This window comes from Sus scrofa, chromosome 1, assembly GCF_054392235.1.
Source record: "Sus scrofa isolate SSC_HxYL_T2T_F1_AM1 chromosome 1, Sscrofa_HxYL_maternal_Yorkshire_Landrace_v2.0, whole genome shotgun sequence".
NCBI lineage: Eukaryota > Metazoa > Chordata > Mammalia > Artiodactyla > Suidae > Sus > Sus scrofa.
Genome location: NC_139383.1, coordinates 202,446,385 through 202,470,507, shown reverse-complemented (window position 1 = coordinate 202,470,507; position 24,123 = coordinate 202,446,385). Strand labels below are relative to the sequence as shown.

At 47.6% G+C, this 24,123-nt stretch overlaps 1 protein-coding gene across 22 annotated transcripts in view; it reads right to left on the bottom strand.

The window, feature by feature from the left end:
* NTRK3 (neurotrophic receptor tyrosine kinase 3) overlaps positions 1-24,123 on the bottom strand; it is a 383,256-nt gene that overhangs the window by 265,100 nt on the left and 94,033 nt on the right. For all 22 annotated transcript variants that reach the window (XR_014836778.1, XM_085010554.1, XM_085010518.1 and 19 more), the window contains 1 exon segment: positions 3,098-3,166. Coding sequence is in view for 21 of the 22 variants with exons in the window: in XM_085010554.1 (XP_084866680.1) it covers positions 3,098-3,166 (69 nt within the window). In the remaining variant the exon portion in view is untranslated.

Genomic DNA, 24,123 nt, shown 5'->3' with positions numbered 1-24,123 from the left:
CAGATGGTGCCATGTGGACTAATCAGGAAGTCAGACAAGAAAATACTCCCCCCTGTTCCATTTGCCAGGAACCGGGATTGTTTGGATTTTAATCACAGTCACAGCTAAGAGCCAAGGCATGGCCCCTCCGGCCAAAAGATAAATTTTCCACTCTTAACATTCAATCCTTCCTCAAAAAAATGGACCCCTACTGGGGCAACTGCTCCTCAGAGGGGGGCTTCTTTATTTTCCAATGTAATTTTTTCCTTATTTAACAATATGACAGAAATAAAATCCTCCTTGGTTCTGGTGGCTCTCACACACTGCCTCACAGGGAGAGAACGTCTTCATTCCCCCGTAAGTCACATCTGGCTCACGGGTGTATTGATCCTGGCAAAGACGAACACAGACTCCCATGATCCTCTGGGAGAAATCTGACATTTTCCTTAAATATATATCCATGAAACAACTGTTTCTAAAACTCCATGAAACAGGTCGCCAGGGCAGCACACCATTGATTTCTCATCCAGTGATTTTTTTAGAAGGAACACTGAACGTTTTCTCAATAACTCAGCCAAGTGCAGACCCAGATGGTCCCCAGAGAGACACTGTCCCTGGCCTCCTGCAAAGGAAGGGGCAAGTGTCCCTAGAGAACCAAATGCCAGACTCCTGAGAAAGAGCGCCCCTAGTCAGCTCCCTTGCAGCAGGGCTGCTGGTCAGTTCTAGGACAATGTAAGAAAAAATCGCCATCAGGCATTTTTTGAGAAAATTATTGTAGAACAGATCCTTGGATTAAAAGCAGACTGAAAAAGTTGAGAGATGACTGAGCACAGTGGTCAAGATCTTGAGTCCCTATGCCACCGCTTAGTTAATGGGTGACCTTAACCAAGATACTTAAGTTTGCTAAGTACCCCCATGTCCCTGAATGTGCAGTGACAGTAGTTGTTCCGACCTGAGAGAATATTTTAAGGATTAAGTTAAATAACCTACATAAATCAATAGATTGCTTGGCATGGGGCCTGGCACAGAAATCGGTGTTAGTGATAATTGAAATAGTCATGTTAATTTACCTCTAATGTCTTTCCCAACTATAAAGATGGGAATGAAGACAAGCATTAAGGGTAACAGTCTACATGGAAATGTCTGTGACCTTGTCTAATTTTTCAGTGTTTTATAAACAAATAATTGTCTATTTACCTTTCTCCAAGCTCATGTAGGAGTTTTTATTGGTGCACATCTGGATGGCAGCCCTATATGCCTAAAGAATTCTGGTCACTATACCTATTGTGCTCATAGCAGAAGAGAAGCCTGGTTGGGGGGTGGGGGCAGGGCTAAAGCCTAAGGAAGGAGAGCAACCCACAGCTATCTTGTTCTCAACTCTGCTATGCTGTCAAAGAGACCATCTCTGTACTTCCCATCCCTGGAATGGCCCATTTAAGCATCATATTTAAGCATGGACCCACAGGCACTTGGGTCCATGAGGATGAGTAGGGTATACACAAGACTGCATTGGGATATAAATATTCCCCTCTCTGCCCAACTGGTCAGAAAAGGTACGACTCATCCTTGAACTCAGATCTTACCTAGGTGGAGGGAGAACAAGTTGAAAAGGCCAACAGCATAGGCAGGGATCCAAGGCCAATCACTGACCCTTGGTAAAGATAGGCAAGCAATCCGCATTCAGTGGATTTGGATCTGAGTCACCAAGTAACAGGAAGCACACATAAGCTGTATCTCTGGAATCCTGACTCCCTAACTCCATCCATGCCTCAATTTCTTTTTAATTTATTCTTTGATTCATTCCCTTAACATAATATGCCATCCTTCATGAATAGAGATGACCCCAATGATTAACACATCAACATGAGTTATTTTTTCCACAGTGGTCATGAGCTTTCACTCATCCATACAACATGCATTTGTGCAAAATGGCTGTCTGGGGTAGGAGTGCATTGATCAGCTTTGGAATGTAGTAAGGCTAAATAAATGGCCTTAGCCCCTCTGGGATGCCTACCCCCAAGCCAATAGGTGGACACAGATCATGAGGAGTAGAAAAGACATGCAATCTGTTTTTTGTTTTTTTTTGTTTTTTTGGGTTTTTTTTTTTGTCTTTTTGCTATTTTTTGGGTCGCTTCCGCGGCATATGGAGGTTCCCAGGCTAGGGGTTGAATCGGAGCTGTAGCCACTGGCCTACACCAGAGCCACAGCAACGCAGGATCCGAGCCGCGTCTGCAACCTACACCACAGCTCACGGCAACGCCGGATCGTTAACCCACTGAGCAAGGGCAGGGACCGAACCCGCAACCTCATGATTCCTAGTCGGATTCGTTAACCACTGCGCCACGACGGGAACTCCAAGACATGCAATCTGAAATCAGATGCATGGGGTCAAGTCTTAGCTCTACCAATCCCCAGAAATGCCATCTTGGCTGTGTCTCACATGCCCTTCTGGAGCTCAGGACCCTCACCTCAAAGTGTAGAGACACATTTTATATGGGAGGTATAATAATACCTACCTCTCATGATGCTTGTGATAAATCAAAGGTCATGTAAATGTAAGCACACCTAATAATCCATTTATATATTACAAGTGTTATTTATTATAAATTGAAAATCATTCTTTATCATTATAAATATATATATGGTTATAACTAATTACTAATAGATCACAAAACTACGTCTTGCTAAGAGATGAGATTGCTATCTTCTGAAATTATTGTGCCAGAAAGAGCATCAGAAATCAAGGGCAGAATTCTCACTGTGGTGCAATGGGATCAGTGACATCTCTGGAGCACTGGGACACATGCCCACACACACAGTGGGTTTAAAGGATTCGGTGTTGCCACAGCTGTGGTATAGGTCACAGGTGATCCCTGGCCCGGGAACTCCAAATGCCATGGGTGTCCAAATAAATAAATAAAGTTAAAATATTCATAACAATTTAAAAAAAAAGAAATTAAGGAATTTGGTAGCTCGCTCTCACTGAACATGGTACACCCATGTCATCCAACCCAAGAAGCCCCTTCAGGTATACAGGTATATTCCTAGCCTCAGGTGGCTCCACCCAACTTCTGACCACCACTCCACTGACTTGGACAGTCTCCAAAACCAAACTTACAATTCCCGAAGACTCAGCGTCTGGAAGAGCTGCCATGAGAGTGTGGTGAGCCGGTTACTCGACAGGTTTCTGCAAGATTGACAAATAAAAAGGTAATTAAAGGATGATCTGGCATAACGCATGCTCTCTGGAGTGAGTGTGGTCATCTCATAAGATCCTGGTTTCGTTGTTCTCCTCCTTTGCTCCATTCAGCTAACAACGTATCTGCCAGTTGTCAAGGCCACAGATCAGGTTTGGAAAGGATGCTGAGACTTTTTAAAGGGCAAGGTTTTTACAAATCTAATCAAATCAATAAATAAAATTTTATTGTGCATTCTCCCATATCTTCTCACCACCATAAAATTTCAGAAAGCCTTTTTAAAGCCACCCTCCCAATAGGAGGACAGAGAACTCTCAGGGTGCATAAGCAGCAAGTATTCCCTTTTTTAAATTGAAGTATAGTTGAGTTACAATGTTTTGTTAGTTTCTGGTATACATCAAAGTGATTCAGTTTCATATATATGAAATATATATATCCTTTTTCACATTCTTTTCCATTATGGTTTATAACAGGTGTTGAATATAGTTCCCTGTGCTGTACAGTAGAACTTTGCTGTTTATCTGTTTTATATAGTAATTTGTATCTGCTACTCCCAAACTCCTTATTTATCCTCTCTTTTTTATTATTGAGGTATAATTAACATACCAAAAAAGCTGTACATATTTAATATATATGTCGATGAGTTTGAAGATAAATACACATCTGTGAATCTATCACCATAAACAGTGTCATACACTTAACTGGCATCTCGAAAATTTCCTCCCTCCCGCTTTTTTTTTTTTTTTTTTTTTTTGGTGATAATAACATCTGATATAAGATGCACCCTCTTCCCAAATTTCTAAGTACAATACAGTCTTGTTAACTATGCGCTACTCTGTCCTATAGATATCGAGGACTTGTTCACCTTGCATAAATGAAACTATTGTGCCCGGTTACCAACATTCTTATTACTGACACAAGTAGTACAAAACTCTGCAGATCACCTACAATTCCTTCAAGCCAGTCTCTCCACTGAGCAAACCTGCCCATCAGTGATCAAGATATCAGCCTTTTTGTTCACACTTCTGTTCTCCTCCTAATGGCTATTTAATTGTTCTCATTAGAATGTACAGGGGAAAAGGAGTAGTCATTAGTCTTCTGAATAAAAGAAGAAACACACCCACAGTTATTACTTTGCCAGGCTCAACAAACAACTTTTGATGTGATAACAGCCCTTCAGGGCAGCAGTTGGAGTCGTTAGAGCTGAAGTGGCACCCCAGGAACCGTGTACTCATCTGCTGAGGACAACGGAGAGCTGTGAGAATTGCACTTAGGTAAACGTCTATCCACATGCACACAAGCACGTGTATATTTATGGTTATTAAATATGTAGGTAATCAATGCAAACATGGACTCCTATTTATACACATTTGCATATGCTTCCAGGTACACCTATATTTAGAGGACTTCTACAACAAATATTTGTTGAGAGCCAAATATAGGCTACTCCAAGGAAGGAGGGGGTGGATGGCAGATAAGATCTCTCCAGAACTTATGTTCATGTGACAAATGAATAAGCAAGAGAAGTGCAGTTTGTGATGAGCAGAAGGAAGGGTGTAACCAAAGTGATGCAAGTTAACTGATGCAGGAGAGAGAGAGGACTACGTGAGAAGATGCTTCCAGAAGTGCCCTCCCAGAAGGGAACGTGAGAGCTGAGACCAGACGAGTGAGAATGGCTGGAAAGGGGGCCAGTGAGGAAGGAAGCAGAAGAGTAGTCTGGGATGAGTAGGAGAGGGGGACACCACACCCTCCTTGCTGGCCAATGTAAAGAAGTCAGATTTTATTTTAAGGAACAATGAGAGGGCACAGGATGGTTTTAACCAGGGGCGTGGCATAATCTAATTACCATTTTTTCAAATAGGCAGCCAAGATCCGAAGCCATCAGGACAATTAGGAGCTGTTGCAGTATTCCAGGCAAGAAGAGGGAGCAGAGACAGTTAAGTGGGTGGATTCAAGCTGGGTGTGGGTGGTGGAGCTGCCCAAACTTCTATTGTACAGGACTGGGCAGAGGAGGTAAAGAGACCTGAGTGACCAGAAGAGTAGTGTTGTCCTTTAGTGAGCAGAGGAAGGCTGCAAAAGGGTATCAACTGGGGAGCAGTGTGGGGATCAAGAGCAGATACCAAATCTGAGATGCCTGTGAATCTCCAAAGAGAGAAATGAACCAGCCTATTGGATGCCTGGATTTGGAGCTCACGGGGAAAGTTCAGGCGGTGAGATCGCAGAGAGTAGACAGCTCACCCTAGGAGCAGACATTCAAACCTGAGCACAGCCTAAGGGATGGAGCTGCCCCTCCTCATCTACGGCAGCTCTATCTCTGGTGACAGCCCATGACTGGGGGTGGGGGAAGAGACTCCATTCTCAAGGTGCTGGGGACCGGAGGCAAGGGAAGGTGTCCAGGTAGGTGTCCCCCAGGTCTACTGTCACACTCTCTCCTTTCAGAGTCCTTGCACCCACACAGCCTCTCTAGGAGAGCACTGTCACCCACTCCCTCCTGCAGGGTTGGAGATCCTCACAGGCTGGAGATCCCCATCTTCCCCTTGCAAGGCTGCGACAACAGAAGCTCCCACTAAAAACCTACCAACCTCTAGCCATCCGTCTGCTGAGGTTTATAAAATGCCTAGCAATTGCCTGTCTCATTCCCAACTGCTTCATCCCCCCATTAATCAGAAGGAAAGGAGGATAGACCTGAATGACAGCTACTTGAGGACAGTAAGCATCTCCCTCTTGGGAGGGAAGAGCAGGAGATCAAACATACACCCTCATCAAAGTCGCTGACCTGACACTAGTGAGTAGACCCAGAGCTGGAACTCAGAGCCAAGGATCACAGGTTTCGGCACTGCTCTATGTGTCTCTATGATGGTTCAGTAAAGGTGAGGGACCCATCCATGTAGACGTTTCCTGTTTTGTTTGACTTTTCCTGGTTTACTGTCTACACACAATAGCATCAATGGCAGCAGAAATCAGACAAGGCCCAGGGGCCTGGAGCTCTCTGCCCGACGCCAGTCCTGCCTGGAACAAAGGCCCCTGTTCCGAAGCTGAGCACCAGTTCCTGTGAGAGGCGGTCACTGAGCCCTGGGAAACACACCCTCCACCCCCACCCCGGGGGACACAGGAGCGTCAGGTGAAGTGGGGGCCCAGGCCCATGTCTCAGGGAGGAGCAGCCCGGGAGTGTGCCAGGACTTCTTGGGGGCCCCAGGCAGGGAGCAGGCTGCCAGCAACGTCCTTTCACAAAGGTCATGTTTTGCTACATTGGGCAGAAATGTCAAGAGAAAATTGGATTCTGAAAGAAAGAAAATAACAGGCATTCTGGGCAAATAAAGAATAAGCAATAGCATTATCTCCTTATTACAAGTTAGAGGGGAGGGGACTGGGACACCTGTAAGGGGGGTCCTGCTCTCCCAGTGTGTCTCATCTGCAGCTACACCCCCTCCCCCGACAGCCAAGCCCCACTCCTGGAGGAGAAAGGGCCCTCTGACGCCTCTAGTTCTTCGGCCAGATGGAGCGGTTCTGTCCACGATGCCCACTCCCTTCTCCCTGACTGCCCAACGTGAATAGATCACCTTATCCTTCTGCAGTTCAGACCCTCTCTTTGTCTCAGTCCCACCCGGGCTCCCACCAACACTGCCACAATCAGCAGCTGCCACTCACCGAGGGTTTACTAGGCACCAGCTACTGTGTTATGCACATCTACGTCCATGACCTCACTTAATATTTGCAGCCACCATACAAGGCAGGTATTGCTATTATCTCCATGAGGGAGATGAAGAAACTGGGGCTCAGAGGTTGCTGACCAAAGCTGAACAGGTAGCTTTAACATAAAGACTCTGGCAAGAGGCAACAGGTGGCATACTCAGGAACCTTTGCAACTAATACACAGACATGTACACACCCACGTACACATACACACAGCCCAGAGTGTGTCTCCAGAGAAAGCGACTCTGTGCTGCACAAGTCCCAGGAGGGGTGCAGTGCGTACAACCTGGGCAACTGTACACAGCTCCCTGCTAGAGACACATAGTAGAAGCATCCAGCCCTGGGGATAAACAAACACACAAAAGACAAGTAAGGCAAACAGACACCCCCACAAGGCAAGCATGGTACATGTCTGGCCACCCTGCCCTCAGAGGCGTTTATGAATACTCACCATGCAGGGCAAATTTGGAAGCTGAGACACTAGCTTTAACCAAAGTACCTCCCGGACTCACTGCCCCTGATTTTCCTTCTAGTTGATGCCTCACCTGTATTCATTCACCTGTCATCAGTTATTGATGGGCCTGTTACCCTGCTCATCAGATAAAGGTTTAATTAAGAACCATCCTGTCTCTGGGCCCCGAAGCAGCTAAGCCTCCTCCTCCCTAACACATTTATTATTACCCATCTCTGACTTTTGCTTGAGTCGATGGCCAGTTTCCAAGGCACCTGACCACTGGAAATAATTCAGTGAACAAGATGACACATCAAACACTTTCCCCAAATCAAGCTCCATGCATGGCTCCTGTATCCCTCATCTGAGATACCACACAAAGCCATTCACCTTGTTCTGCACTGCCGGCTCCCTGATGGCCTCGACTGGGGGCGCAGAATAATGAGCAATGATAACACAGCTCCCAGGCGCTCTGGAAACAGGGAGTCAGACACACAGGTGGCCAAATTCTGACCTTGAGGAAGGACAGGCTGAGACGGCCTCTTGTGCATTAGCCCTGTGGCGAGCATGGTAAGCAGTCCCTCAGTCCCCCAAAGGGGCATCCACCACAGCAGGACAGAGCCCCATGGATGGGAGAATGTCACCCTCTGCCCCTTGAACCCTGCTGTCCAACAAGCGGGTCACCCAGGATAGGGCCCTGTGGCCAAGAGAAGCCAACCAGGGACTCCTCTGTTGCCCAGACATGCCACGGAGCCTCCGTCTTCTGGGACTGGCACTTGAGAAGGAGACACCAGTTTCCATCCATAAAGTGATCCTGAAGACGGAGACTCTGTGGATTTCCCAGGTCAAGAGTGTGGCTGACACTTGGAAGTGCCCTCTCTTCTATCAGCAGAGGCAGGCCCAGGGGACGAGCCGCGTTAGGACCCGAGTGGGTAAGGGACTGTGGGTGGCAGGGGGCCCCGCCCATCCCTGGTTGTGAGCCACGCTGTCCCTGCCCCCACCCGCACTGCTCAGCCCCGCATCCCCTGTTCATGTCCACACTGCAGGTCTTTGCCGAGCAGCTCAGCTCCCACTCAGCTCCACCTCTGCATCTCCTCGGTCTCTGCCACCTGGGTTTTCTCTTCTGCTGCTAGGGACTGCACTCGCCTCAAGATTCATATATTAAAGCTGGAACCTTCACGACCTCAGAATGTGTTGGTATTTAGAGACAGAGCCTTGATGGAGGTGATTAAGGTTAAATGAGTCCGTTGAGATGAACCTTAATCTGATAGGACAGATGTTCTTAAAAAAATATCAGGACACAGACATGCACAGAGGGGCATGCCATGAAGGCACAGGGAGGAAAAGTCAGCTTCTACAAGCCAAGATGAGAGCGTCAGAGGGGACCCCTGCCAATACCTTGAGCTTGGACTACTGGCCTCCAGAACAGTGAGGAAGTAATCTCTGTGGCTTCAGTCCCCCGTCTTCAGTGTCTGTTATGTTTGCCCTGGCAGACTAGTACCCCTTCCTCAGCCTCTCTTCTGCCCCAAGGCCTGACAGCCACGGTGGCTGCCTAGCTGTGAGCCCTGAAAGCCACCAAGTCATGGTTTCCTGTTCCTCCTCCACTCTGCCTATGTCCTATCACTCAAGGGAACCAGTTTCCCAATTAGGATCCAGCCACTAAGACTCAATCTGGCCTCCTTCCCTTTGGCCAGCCCCCGCCCTCCACTGCTGCCCCAGGCAGACATCAGTCTCCTTCAAAAGATTGTTATGATGATTTCCCTTTGTGACTCAGCAGTAATGAACCTGACTAGTATCCATGAGGTTGCAGGTTCGATCCCTGGCTTTGCTCAATGGGTTGAGGATCCAGTGTTCCCATGAGCTATGGTGTAGGTCACAGACACGGCTCGAATCTGGTGTTGCATGGCTGTGGTGTAGGCTGGCACTACAGCTCTGATTTGACCCCTAGCCTGGGAACTTGCATATGCCACAGGTATGGCCCTAAAAAGAAAAAATAAAAGACAAAAAAAAAAAAAAAAAAGATGGTTTCAAGAGGACACAGACCCAGGGGTGTGCCCAGTGTCCTTGTGGTGAAGGCCTCAGCCACTGACTTTCCCTAGTGGATCCACACTGCTGCTTACAGAAACCTCTGTTCTAAGAATCCCCGTCTAGACTCAGAGCATCAAGCACAGCTGCCCAGACAAGAGCACAGGTCCAGCCCCACCCACTCTCACAGGCTCCCAGGGCTGTGGCTTGCAGGCTGCCACCCTCATATTGTAAACCTTACTTCCTCCATTCACAATGGTAGCATCTGAAAGATGCAATCCTTCCTTCCTGAAGACCCGACACCCCCTTGGCCACTATGTCTCCCCTTCCTATTTTCCCCACGAAAGAACTATCTCCCCGGTCTTCTTGGAGATAGCTAATACAATCCCTGCCATGCCACACTGCAACGCCTTTGACATTGCTACAGGATCTGGAGGAAGTCAAGAAGGGGGAGTTCTTTGATGGAGCACCAACCCGACAGAGGGTTTGCTGAAAAGGAACAAACCATGGAGAAGGAGGAGGCTGATGACCACTGCCTGCTACTCCAAGAACCATGGACCTTACACCACATGACCTTGAGCTTGGGACTTTGTACACATCAGCCCCCCACAGGGATGCCTGCAGCCCCCCATGAGTGGCAGTTAGGGTGGCTGCCATCAACCTCCTGGGGTTGAACCAGTGGGAAGGAAGGAAGCTCCAGGCCATCTCATTACCAAGGTCTGCTGCCAGCCCCCATGGTCCCTTGAGTCAACCCCTTAAATTCAGCGCCCGTGGCAAGGAAGCATGTGCTGCTGCCCAATGTTCCTCGTGAAGGCCAAAAAATATTTTTCTACATCATTGATGTATTTGCTTTTCCCTCAATTAAATTGCTGTAAAAGGGGGTGTGGGTTAAAGCCATTTGAGCCATTTTTATTCAGCTAAATTACACTGGATGGCTCATTTAATGAACTTTAATGAAGCCCAAATGCTTTCTCTAATCAAATCTCAAGTGACGTGACTGGTGTCCCGACCTTAGATCAGGAGACTGGAGGCAGCTTCCCACAAGGTCCTGTGCTGAGAAAAACCAGGGTTTCCCAGAGAATGTTCCTGGGAATCTGACATCTGTGGATGCTAGTGGGTATTACAAGGGGAAAAATGTCACATTGCTTGAAAAAGGTGGCACCAAATGAAACTAAACAGGCCTATTCACTGCAGAACTTCTCAGAGCCTTTACCAAGTGAAGGATCTCACCCACGGAGTCTCTCAAACACTGGATCACAGAACCTTCTCCCTGGATCCTGTAGCAAAACTATCCCCCTGCACAAAATACTTAGAGAAATGATCATCGTAATCAGAAATACATATTTGGTCTTTGTCCATGGTTCCCGGTTCGTAGCTCCCAAAACCCTTGAGATTTCTTGAAGGATAACAACAACAGGAGCATCTTTTCTTAACATTTAGTCTCCTATCCTCAGTTCCTGAAATCACTTCAGAGAATTAGGTGATTTTTAAAAATCCCCCAGAGAAGGGGGTCTGGTTGCCAGAGGAGCCCACCATGAAGAGTTTCCAATGAGGGAATTAGTCACCAATGGCCAATGATTCTATCAACCGTGCCTACAGAGTGAAGCCCCCATAGAAGCCAAAGGAGAGGACTGGGGGCTGGGGAACCACAACACCCACGTGCCACCATGTCAGGCCCCAAACTCCACATGGGCAATGGCTCCTTTGGTCAGGACCTCACCCTATGTATCTCTTCATCTGGCTGTTGATTCATATCATTTAATATGCCAGTAGTCTAGTGAGTAGGCCAGTTTCCCAAGATCTATGAGCTGCTCTAGCAAATTAATCAAACTGAGGAAGGGGTCATGGAACCTCTGATTTATAGCCAGTAGGTCAGAAGCCCAGGTGACAATATAGACTTTCAATGGCATCTGAAGTGAAGGGTGATCTTATGAGGTCCCTTAACTTGTGAGATATGACACCCTCTCTGGGTAGAGAGGGTCAGAATTGAGTTGTTCTGAAAGACACCGATGGCATCCAGGATCTCTTAGTGCTGTGGGAGCAAAAAAGCCCTCACTGGAGTTGGGGGCAGATTGTTCATCATTGGGTTCTGAGGTAGGTCAGCAAGCTGTGGCCTGTGGGACACCACTGTTTCTGTAAATACAGTTTTACTATAACACAGTCACGCCCATTTATTCACACCTTGCCTATGTCTGTGGTCTGAGTGGAATAACAGCCCTCCACCGAGGTCCACAGCCTAATCCCTGGGATATGAGAATATGTCAACTTCTACACCAAAAAGGACTTGGCAGATGTGATTAACAGTATGGGCCTTAAGATGAGGAAATCATCCTTAATTATCTTGTGGCCCAAAATAATCACAGGGGGTCCTTAAAAATGGAGGAGTTAGCTGGACAAAACTACAATTCAAAAAGATACATGCACCCCTATGTTCACTGAAGCACTATTCGCAATAGCCAAGACTTGGAAACAACCTAAATATCTATCAACATGAATGGATTAAGAAGATTTGTCCAAGGAAGATGTACAGATGGCCAATGAGCACATGAAAAAATGCTCCACATCACTGATTATTAGAGAAATGCAAATCAAAACTATCACGAAGAGTTTCCATTGTGGCTCAGTGGTTACTGAATCCAACTAGGAACCATGAGGTTGCAGGTTCAATCCCTGGCTTGGCTCAGTGAGCTAAGGAGCTTGTGTTGCCATGAGCTGTGTTGTAGGTCACAGACGCGGCTTGGATCTGGTGTTGCTGTGGATCTGGTATAGGTTGGAGGTTACGGCTCCAATTAGACCCCTAGCCTGGGAACCTCCATATGCCGTGGGTATGGCCCTAGGAAAAGAAAAAAAAAAAACCTACCACGAGATACCACCTCACACTGGTCAGAATGGCCATCATTAATAAGTCCACAAATAACAAATGCTAGAGAGGGTGTGGAGAAAAGGGAACCCTCCTGCACTGCTGATGGGAATGTGAGCTGGTACAATCACTATGGAGAACAGTATGGAGGTACCTTAGAAAACTATATATAGAACTACCATATGACCCAGCAATATATCAGGACAAAACTTTCCTTAAAAAAGACACATGCACCCACATGTTCATTGCAGCTCTATTCACAATAGCCAAGACATGGAAACAACCCAAATGTCCATCAACAGATGATTGGATTAGGAAGATGTGGTATATATACACAATGGAATACTACTCAGCCATAAAAAAGAACATAAATGTCTTCTGCAGCAACATGGATGGAACTAGAGACTCTCATACTGAGTGAAGTCAGTCAGAAAGAGAAAAACAAATACCATATGATATCACTTACATCTGGAATCTAATATAAGGCACAATGAACCTTTCCACAGAAAAGAAAATCATGGACTTGGAGAATAGACTTGTCATTGCCAAGAGGGAGGGGGAGGGAGTGGGATGGATGGGGAGCTTTGGGTTAATAGATGCAAACTATTGCCTTTGGAATGGATTAGCAATGAGATCTTGCTATGTAGCACTGGGAACTATATCTAGTCACTTATGATGGAGCATGATCAGAAAATAGAATGTATATATGTATGTGTAACTGAGTCACCATGCTGTACAATAGAAAAAAAAATTGTATTGGGGAAATAATTTTAAAAAAAAAAGAAAATTAATCACATGAATAAAATAAATTCCTAAAAAAAAAGAGAAGATTTGGCACATATGTATAATGGAATACTACACAGCCATTAAAAAGGGGGAAATAATGCCATATGCAGCAAGAAGGATGGACCTAGAGATTCTTATACAAGTGAAGTAAGTCAGAAAGAGAAAGATAAATACAAGGTGACATCACTTCTATGTGGAATCTAAAATATGATACAAATGAACCTATCTATAAAACAGAAACAGACTCACAGACATAGAGAACAGACTTGTGGTTGCCAAGAGGGAGAGGGCAAGGAGTGGGATGGATGGGGACTTTGAGGTTAGTAGATGCAAACTATTACATTTAGAATGGATAAGCAATGAGGTCTTGCTGTACAGCATGGGGAACTATATCTAATCTCTTGGGATAGAAAATGATGGAAGATAATATAAGACAAAGAACATGTGTATACATGTAGGACTAAGTCACTTTGTTGCACAGCAGAAATTGATACAATACTAAAAATCAGCTATACTTCTATAAAACTAAAAAAAATGGGGAAAAAAGAAAGGGGGAGGAAGAGAGATCAGAGAGAGATGCAACAATGGAAGAGAGGACAGAGGATATAATAGAGGAAGGGCATCAAAGGCTAAGAAATGCACATGACCTTTAGCAGATGAAAGATGCAATGAAGCAGATTCTTCCCTGGGGCCTCCAGAAGGGAACACTGCCCTGCCAACACCTTGACTTTAGCCCCATGAGACCTGGGCAAGATCTCTAACCTACAGAGTGTAAGACGATCAATTTGTGCTTTTGAAACACAACATCTACAGTAATTTGTTACAGTCCCAATAGAAAACGAATACAGATTATTTTGCCTTAGAGCAGCAGAGTTGAGCAGTTGTGACAGAGACCAAATGGTCCACAAAGCCTAAATTATTGAGTGTGTGGCCCTCTACAAAAAGCATACCCAACCCCTGGGATAGCCCAGCACAACAGAAATATAATGTGAGCCACGTACACTTTTTGAAAATTTCCATAGTCGCATTTTAATACTTGAAAAGAAAAAGGTGAAATTAGTTGTGTTCATCTATTTTACTTAACCCAATCTATATAAAATTCCATCAATTCATGTGATCTATATAAAAAAATACGAATGAGGGAGTTCCCTTCATGTCTCAGTGGTTAACGAACCCAACTAGGATCCATGAGGATGCAGGTTCCACCCTGGCCTTGCTCACGTGGGTTAAGGATGCAGCATTGCTGTGAGCTCTGGCGTAGCTTGAAGACGCAGCTCGGATCCCAAGTTGCTGTGGCTGTGGCTGTGGCTGGAGGTTGCAGCTCCAATTGGACCCCTAGCTTGGGAACTTCCATATGCTGCAGATGTGGCCCTAAAATAGAAAAAAAAAAAAAAAAAGAAGAAAGAAAAGAAAAGAAACACTAATGAGATATTTCATATTCTTTTTTTTTTTTTTTTTTGTACTGTGTCTTTGAAATCCATGTGTATCTTACATTCACAGTACTTCTGAATTTGGACTGGCCACAATTCAAGGGCTTAATAGCCATGAATGTTCAAGGCTACCATACTGGGAAGGCAGCCCCAGAGAATCTGTAAACCCAGGTGCTGACTGAGATCCTCAGCAGAAAAGAGAAGCCAGCAGGTAGAGAAATATAACTGTAAGTTCGCCACAGTCATGTGTCTCTTCCCCAGGTGCCAATCTGACTCAGAATCTAGCAGTCACGTAGCTTTCTATATGGAAAAGAATCACTCCAGTTGTCCCCAAGCGCATGGCAACATCCCTGAATGGTTGCCAGTCTCCTCTTGGGCTGGAGAAGCATGGAACAGGAAGGAAAGGAGTCCTTCTCATGTGTTGGAGAAGGATGCATGGGAGACCAATTTGGGCACAGATTGCTGGACTCTCACAATGCTTGGCCCATCTTATCAAGCCCAGATTCCACCTTGAAGTTCAATTCTTTTCCCACGATGACCTCAACCTCCTGCTCCCATTAGTCTCTCACCACCCACACCCTTCCTCCACCCTTCACCCTCTCCCTATAACCAACCCTAAAGACCCACCATAAACAGAATGGTATCACCCAGCAGGCAGGCTGCGCTGTGGAGCTTCCTGACATGTCCTCTCTCTATGCCACTGTCCCTGGTGCTTTCCACACCCTTCATGCTCTTGTTCACACCCTGAAGGTTCTCTATGTGCGGCCAGTGTCATACACTCTGAAACCTTCCTTCCCTCCTCCTTCTCCCACTGCATCTTGCCTGGGCCTTGAGCACAGCCACATCTCAGACTACACTTTATTTTTTTTATTTATTTTTTTTATTTTTTTTGTCTTTTTGTAGGGCCGCTCCTGTGGCATATGGAGGTTCCCAGGCTAGGGGGCTAATCAGAGCTGTAGCCACCAGCCTACACCAGAGCCACAGCAATGCGGGATCCAAGCCGCTTCTGGGACCTACACCACAGGTCACGGCAACACCAGATCCTTAATCCACTGAGCAAGGCCAGGGATCGAACCCACAACCTCATGGTTCCTAGTCAGATTCGTTAACCACTGTGCCATGATGGAAACTCCTCAGACTACACTTTAAATGACAGCTGTGCATGTGTCAGCCTCCCCCATCAGACTGCTTATTTCTTCCCCTCTTCCTTACTTCCATCTTTCTTTTTCTCTTTCTTTTTGTTTTTTAGGGCCACACCTGCAAATATGGAAGTTCCCAGGTTAGGGGTTGAATCAGAGCTATAGCTGCTGACCTACACCACAGCCACGGCAACTTGGGATCCGAGCTGCATCTGTGACCTAACTGCAGCTTGTGGCAACACGGGATCCCTTAACCCACTGAATAAGGCCAGGGATCAAACCTACATCCTCACACAGACAACGTCAGGTCCTTAGCTGACCAAGCTACAGTGAGAAGTCCCAGACTGCTTTTCTTGAAGGCAACAATTTCTTTTCAGTTGGATATCCTTTATAGCACCTGGAATCCAGTAAGTGATCAATAAATGTGCAGCAAGTTCAGCTGAATTCCCACAAAACTTCAGCCAGTCCTACCTCTGCCACTTCTATGCTCTGTGACCCTGGACAACTCCCTTAACCTCTCTGTGCCTCAGTCCTTGAGTTGTGGCCAGGATTAGATGGGGTAGAGCAAACAGGGTGCAGAAAGCAGGTGGTCCAAGGCCTGGCCCTCAATGAACACAATCTATCATTATTCATGGATGGCGTCTCTTCCCTTATCTGCTCATCTCCAGACACCAAAGCTGCAACAGACCAACCTCATTAAAACAGACACCAGAGGCCCAGGCAATGCCCCTAATTCAGTATCAACAAAATCTCATTTCAACAAAATAATAAGGAAAGCCATTCTAATGAGACGACAGGTAGCACATCCCTCCCTTGGAGAGGTGCTGATGCCGATGCCCTGCCCATCACAGCCTACCCCTCATGTGCTGGATCCCAAAGGCCCCACAGATCCAGAGGAGAAGCAGCTCTCACCCTGAGGCCTGCATGGCAGAGATTTGGTCACAGGTCCCTCTGCATCTGGGTATTCAGGCCAAAAGTCCCGGAAAAGCCCATAAAGTCAGCTCTGTTCCTTCACTCACCTGATTTGTACCAGACCTTGAGTGTTATAGAGACTATTCTGGGGGGCTGCTCCCTGGGAGTTTCTGTTCAGACAAATTAACTGAAAGCTTATCGCCCTGAAGCATGTGAGCTGTCTCTGGAGCCCTGGGCGGGCACAGCCTGACAGACATGCACGTCCCAGCAGTGGCCCTCTCAGAGGCCAGGGGGGTCGTCATGGCCCAGGGAGCCCACAGCCTCAAGAAGGGTTCCAGTCCATGAAGGATTCCATAAGGATATGGCCAAGGCATCACACTCATCTTGAACTCAAGAGCTGTCGCAACAAGAGGAAAACGAAGATGCAGAGAGCATCTGGGTGAGCATCTCTGGGAAAATAAAAACACCACAGTCAAGAGACTGCCCTCTGAAGCCGTGGGTTCCACCTCCCCATATTCAACTGCCGATGGTTGGAATTCAACATTGGTTGAATCCATGGAGGCAGAACATGTGAATACGGAGAGCAGACAGTCCCGTGACATTTCATGTAAAGACTTGAGCACCCTCAGATTCTGGTATCTGGCGGGCATCCTGGGACCAATCCCCCAAGATGATGTTGAGGGAAGACTTACTGAACAAACTCAAAGTGGGGTTATTGAGGGAGGAGGGACCAGAGGTGAGTGTGGTGCAGGCCACACCCCAAGCAGCTGCCGAGGGTACCATCAGGACCAGGAAGGATGCTGGGCAGGGAGAAGGGCAGGGGCAGGAGTGCCATGTTCCTCTTCTAGATGCAGGAAGCATATTCCTGCTAATTGTTTTTTAGCTGGACAAGGCACCTGGCCTCTGAGATCTACTCCTGGGATTCAAGGAAGATCTATGACTCCTTCAAAAACACAAAATTGTGAGCATAAAGCTGCTTTGGGCTTTTGCATAAAGAAATTGGATTAGGCCGACATCACATCCCAACCCTTCTTCAAGATGAGTGGTTGAGGAATCAGGGGACAGGTATGGATTTGAGGAAAGCATCCAGGACGATGTTCTCCAGCTCTGGGTATCAGAATCTCCCAGAGGCTTGTAAACCATAGAGCCAAGCTCCACCTCCCTCCAGATTTTCTGATTTGGTATGTCTGACCCAGAATTTGCACTTCTATGCAGTTCCCAGGAGATGCTGATGTTATTGGTTTGAGGACCTCACTTCAAGAATCACTGATCTAGTGAAATGTTGTTTTCCCAATGAGTTTACTTTGGTTCGTGTCAAATCCGTCTGCCCTGAAAGTTTGGATGATCATACATATATAGGAGAATAAAACAGTCATGTGTCTACTTGTGGTTACCAAGGCAGAGGGGGAGGAAGAAGAATGGACTGGGAGTTTGGGGTTGGTAGATGCAAACTATTACATTTAGAATGGACAAGCAATGAGGTCCTACTGTATAGCACAGGGAAATGTATCCAATTTCTTGAGATAGAACATTATGGACGATAATATAAGAAATGTATATGTATATATGACTGGGTCACTTTGCTATATAGCAGAAATTGGCAAAGTGTAGTAAATCAACTGTACTTTATTTTAAAAATATATAAGAAAAAAAAACAAACAGTGATGTGTCCAGATATAAAGAGACAATTGTCAGGAGCCAAGGGGCTGCTACAGGGGCTCCTGGGAACAAATGCCATTGTTTATAGCCAGGAAGGGGACCCAGGGCCCCTGAAACTTGGCAGACAGTCACCAGTTGGGAGATGTCACTAGGAAGTCTGGAGAAGGGCTGTTACCACGCTGGAAATTGACTAAAAAGCAAAACTAGGGGCCTGCTGCCCAAGTGCTTCCTGACTTTGCGGGATGAATCTGTTTGCTCTCCACCCACCCCTGCCTTCTTTGGCAGGAGTTCTGACTATAGAGCCTGGCTGTACCACCTGGAGACTGTTTTAGGGAAACCCATGGGGGTTCCCTCTGAGAAGGAGGCCTTTTTGAGCCCCATGTCTGGAAAGCCTGGAGGATGAAGGAAGACCAGGAATCAGGGAGAGTGAGAGGCAGCGAGGGTGGTCCAGGCTGCTGTAGGGGAAACAGGCCTATGGGACAGGATTAGAGAGAGAGTGATGAAGATACTGAGACCAGAGCCTCCAAACTGATGGGGGTGATCAAAGGCAGGGCCGAGGAGCCTGGCAAGTGGAGGGGTTTGCCTGTGTGCAGGCTGAGCCAGGGGTTCTGGGAAGGGAGAGTGGAGGGCAGGCAACAGCAGACCAGAACCACTGCTCAGGAAGAACAACCTGCTTGCACCCCTAACTCCCGTCCCAGGGAAGCCACACTCCTGCCTGCCCAAGGAGGGAGGGGTCCCCTTCAGGAGCTTGGAGCAATGTGTCATTGACTAGGGCCAAAAGAAGATCAAGGCCACCCTCTGGAGTGACCAGGGGGAAGCAGAGATGACTTTGCTGACAGTGGCCTGAGGACTTCATGAGCCTCTGTCCCTGCCCCTCTTCCCTGACCAGAGTCTGAGGAACTGAAGGCTAGAGCTGGACACTGCCTGCCTCCCTTCCAGCAGAGCCCAGGAGGACACATGAAGGCCACTGGCACTTAGGGTCTTCTCCTGCCCCCAGGATGGCCAGGAAACTCAGTCACAGAGATTAGGTAACAGATCAGGTAACTGGGTAACAGATTTTTTTTTTTTTTTTTTTTTGCTTTTTAGGGCCGCAACTGCAGTTCATGGAAGTTCCTAGACTAGAGGTCAAATCAGACCTGCCGCTGCCGGCCTTAACCCACTGAGTGAGGACAGAGATCAAACCGGAATCCTCATGGATACTAGTAAGGTTCACTACTGCTGAGCCACAACAGGAACTCCCCAGATTCATTTATAAGACAACGTGCATGGGCAGCTAACACTGCAGGGAGAGCCAGGTCAGGCATGTGACTAACGGAAGAACCTCATCATGTCCCTGTGGTACTGCTCCGCAAAGCCACAGCGAGTAGGCAGGCAGAGATTTTTCAGAGTGTGTTCCTCAGACTAGCAAGAGAAGCATTGCTGGGGACTTAGAAATGCATATTCCCAGGGCCCCCACCCCAGACCTGGTGGGCCCAGCAGCCTGTGCTGTATCAAGCTGTCCAGGTGGTGCCATCTCTGGCTCAAGTGTGAGAACCTTGAGTATGGTGTAGTCATAAAGAGCCCTGACTCTGCAGCCAGAGAGGCAGGCTGGACACTCGTCCCTGGCCCTCCCAAGTCCAGGGGGTTTCCTTAAAAAGTTACTGAACCAGCATCCCTGGGTCTCAGTCTCTGTGTCCTGACCACAGAAGTCACAGCAGAAGCCTTAAGGAGCAGCTCTGAGGAGTAAGATGAATTGAGTGCCCCAAACAAGAGCTGGGCACATAGCAGGTACTCAATGCCTGGCTGGTGGGAGGTGGGGGGTGGGGGCGCGTAGTAATGATAGTACCTAACATGCACAGTGGTCCTCACACTCTTTAAAGGTTTTGCATATAAGATCCAACTTCAGGAGTTCCCGTTGTGGCTCAGTGGTTAACGAATCCGACCAGGAACCACGAGGTTGCGGGTTCGATCCCTGACCTTGCTCAGTGGGTTAAGGATCCGGCATTGCCGGGAGCTGTGGTGTAGGTTGAAGACTCGGCTCAGATCCTGCATTGCTGTGGCTGTGGTGTAGGCCAACAGCTACAGCTCCAATTAGACCCCTAGCGTGGGAACCTCCATATACCACAAAGTGGCCCTAGAAAAGGCAAAAAGACAAAAAGACAAAAAAAAAAAAAAAAAAGATCCAACTGCAACAACTCCCTGAGCAGTGTGCTACCATCATCATCGTCATTGTCAAATCTCCATCATCCTTGTCATCCTCTCTGCCTGACAGAGGGAAGATTATGGAACAAGGAGGTCTGAAGCTGGCCTTGGGTAAGCAGCTGCTGCCTGGGGAATCGGGGAATCAAACCCCAGCAGTCTGGCTGAAGATTGTGTCCTTTACCACCTGCCAGCAGTCGCAGAAAGAACTGTGCTATTGAGGTTCCACCTCCTGGGCTCCCAATGACCCTCAGCTGTTACCACCACCAGGGCAGGGTCCTACTGTCCTTTTTTTTTGGGGGGGGGGGCACACCCATAGCATATGGAGGTCTTAGGCTAGGGATCCAATCAGAGCTACAGATGCTGGCCCACACCACAGCCACAGCATTGCCAGATCTGAGCCATTTCTGTGACCTACACCATAGCTCACAGCAACTCCAGATCCTTAACCCACTGAGCGAGGCCAGGGATTAAACCTGAAACCTCATGGTTCCTACTCGGATTCATTTCCACTGTGCCATGACAGGAACTCCAGGGTCCTACTGTTCTTAATAGGATTTGAAAACTCTTCCCCAAACCACCGTCTGGGAGGATGGGACATCAGGGCCCTGAAAGAGGAATTCAAGTCAAATTTCTGACTGTGTCCCCTGAACTAACTGGGACCATGTGTAAAAGCCACAGAGGCTGGAGGTCCAGCTTCTAGCATCAGGGAAAGGTGTGGAGAATCATCAACCAGAGATGACCTATGTAGTCCCCCCTCAGCTGCAGCCCAGACCCCAGGCAGAGAGGGGTCTGGCAGAGTCATACACACAACACTGAGCCCATCTCCAGGAGGTGTGAGGGCAATAGATCCTGCGAACGACTCCAGCACAGATCAGCCTCTCAGTGTGACTGTGTTGTGCTGCGGGGCTGGCCATGTTCAGGGGCTGGAGGCGTTCCAACCCACCAGCACTGCTTCCCACTTCTGCTCTGCCCTCAAGCTGCTGAGAAATTCCATTTGCATAGAGCAGGTTTTAGAGACAGCGAGTAGATTGGAGGTTCAATAAACAAATAGCAGGGCTCCAGCCTCCAATCACATGCTTGTACCTGTAATGAACCAGGAGCACCAGGGATGAAGAATTGTAAACAAGACGCCACTGCAGCTACCCCAGTCTCCTCTCCCAGATGCTCTGAAGTACCAGCATGCTAGCAAAGAAGGACAGAAGGCTTGTAGAAGTTTCCATCTTTGCTCAGCCACTTTCTAACTGTGTAGTTCCTGGATGGCTCTCTTCACCACCCTGAGCTCTAAAATGGGAACAAAATCTCTGCCTCAGTAGATGAAGAGAGTCACACTAACACATCAGAGCCCACACAGCCCCCGTTGTACACAGGCATTCAATGGAAATGGGTTAGTATTACTAGCAGAGACACAAGGAACAAAGCTGATAACAGGACACCTCTGAAGCAACTGTGAAAGGAGTGGGGGGTCCACGGGGGGGTGGAGGGGGTGAAGGGTGGGGCCCACACTCAAGTTCCCAAGTCCCTGGAAAAAAACAGGTACTTGGAGGGAACCATCACCACAGGAGCAGCAAAACAAAACAGCTCACACCAACAACGCGCTCGCTCGGCAGACACTGCTAAATGCTTTCCAATTAATTAACTGATTACATGATAGAACAGAAGGGGATTCGAAAGAGCGCTGTTGACCTTTAAGAATAATTAATATCATCAGGATAGCAAACCCATCCAAGGAAAATAATGAGGAACATTTGAATATTACATTCAAAAGCTCTGGATGGTGAGGCAGATGGGCCCTATAGAGGCAACACCCCAGCTCCCTCCTCCTGCTCCAGCTTCTTGTCGACCCACCACCTCCCACCCAGCCTCCTCCGGATGCTGTGGCAGCCCAGGGAGACCTCTGGACCTCCCCCCTTTGCACACAAGCAGTGGCTGCCCTGCCCAGTCCTGTGGCCACTCTGTTTGCACAGCAAAAACATCAGAGGAACAAGAGCAGGGTGAAAGCCACCCCACATCACCAAATGGGAGGGGGGGACACTGAAAGGGAAACATCATCCCCCTTCACAGTCCACGTGGGTATCCAGATGCCTCCTCCTTCCCTAGTGCACTGCCTGGGTCAGCACCTGGCCTGCCCCCAGGCCCCCAGCTCACACCGCCACCCCCGCATCACGGTCCTGATGGATCAGATGATGATCTACCTCAGGATCTGTGAGATCGAGGGCCCACAGTCTCAGTCACAGTTCCACTGCAGCATCCAGAGTAAGCTCTCTACCCTGGACAAACTTCCTTAACATCTGGCTCCTCCCAGAATGCCTAGTAAATTCCTCATCATCCTTCAAGACTCGCTGAAATATCCCTCCTCTAGGACACCTTCCTGCCCACCACCTCCTCCATAGACTGGTTTCCCCACTCACAGGCTCCACAGCATTCTGTCCATCCCTTCCCTTAGCCTTTGTCACTCTGTCAAACCATGTTTGTCAACAGTCTGGCTTCCCCTTAGACACTGGGCATCCTCTGTCTCTTTGTGTCCCAGATACAAGCAAGATACCTGGCATCTAGTAAGTGCTCAACAGACATTTGTTAAATGACGCCAAGAATAAATGGAAGTAATCTAGCTAAAAGGGGGAGGCAGAAACCCATAAAAGCTTCACTTTTCCTTAAATATCTGCGAGGATACATAATTCATTCATTCAGTGAGTACTGATGACAGGTGACCACAAACTCAGGTTTGTCTAAACAGTCTCAGTTCTGTCCATGGTCCCAGAATCCCATAGAGTTAGTTTCCCTTTCACTCTCAAAAGGGTTCCAGTTTGGACATTGAGTTTGCTGAATGTATACTCTGTGCCACTCCCTCTTCTGGAGGTTGGTTTACAGCACAGAGCAAAAGAGATAAGCAAATCCTCTAAGCAAAATGAGGTTTTTGTTTTGTTTTTGGTCTTTTTTTGTCTTTTTAGGGCTGCACCAGTGGCATATGGAGGTTCCCAGGCTAGGGGTTGAATCAGAGCTGTAGCCGCTGGCCTACACCAGAGCCACAGCAGCGCCAGATCCGAGCCGCATCTGCAACCTACACCACAGCTCAAGGCAACTCTGGATCCTTAACCCACTGAGCAGGGGCAGGGATGGAACCCACCACCTCATGGTTCCTAGTCGGATTCGTTAACCACTGAGCCACAACGGGAACTCCGCAAAATGAGTTTTAGTATCATCCTGGCTTGTACTATGTTAAAAGGCAAACCCCATCCCCTTAATCATTCAGCACATACTGATTTGGTACCCTAGTCTATGCCAGGCAATGCTAGGCACTGGTGCATGGGGTAAACAAGACACACTTCTCCATGGAAATCTGTTCGCTGACTACATTTCCAGAGGAATGTGGGGAAGGGGACCTGTCTGAAAAGGTCTCCTTGTGGCTCAGAATTCGAACTTTCCCCATTGTCTTAAATCCTTTCTGGCCCAACAGAAAGGTGCAATCAGCCCGACCACAGCCCCCATTTCCATAATCAGCGTGTCAGATCCTCTTGCATCAAATATATTTTTTCTAATCCTTACATAGGGCAAGTCAGAAAGTCCAGAGCCACACATATGAGACCCAGTAGGACAGTCCCCAGAATTCCTGTGACCCCGAAGACACCAATCCTGCTCCCCCTCCTCATTCCCCACATTCTCATCTGTCTTCACACAGACCTCTCCCATCCCAGCTGATTCTAAATCATTGCAGAGTTCAGGATCCTACAGCTATCTTTAGTTCCACACAGCTCACCTGGCTCTCCTTCTACTATAGTTCTCCACATGACTGTTCTCCTCTCACCTTCCTTAA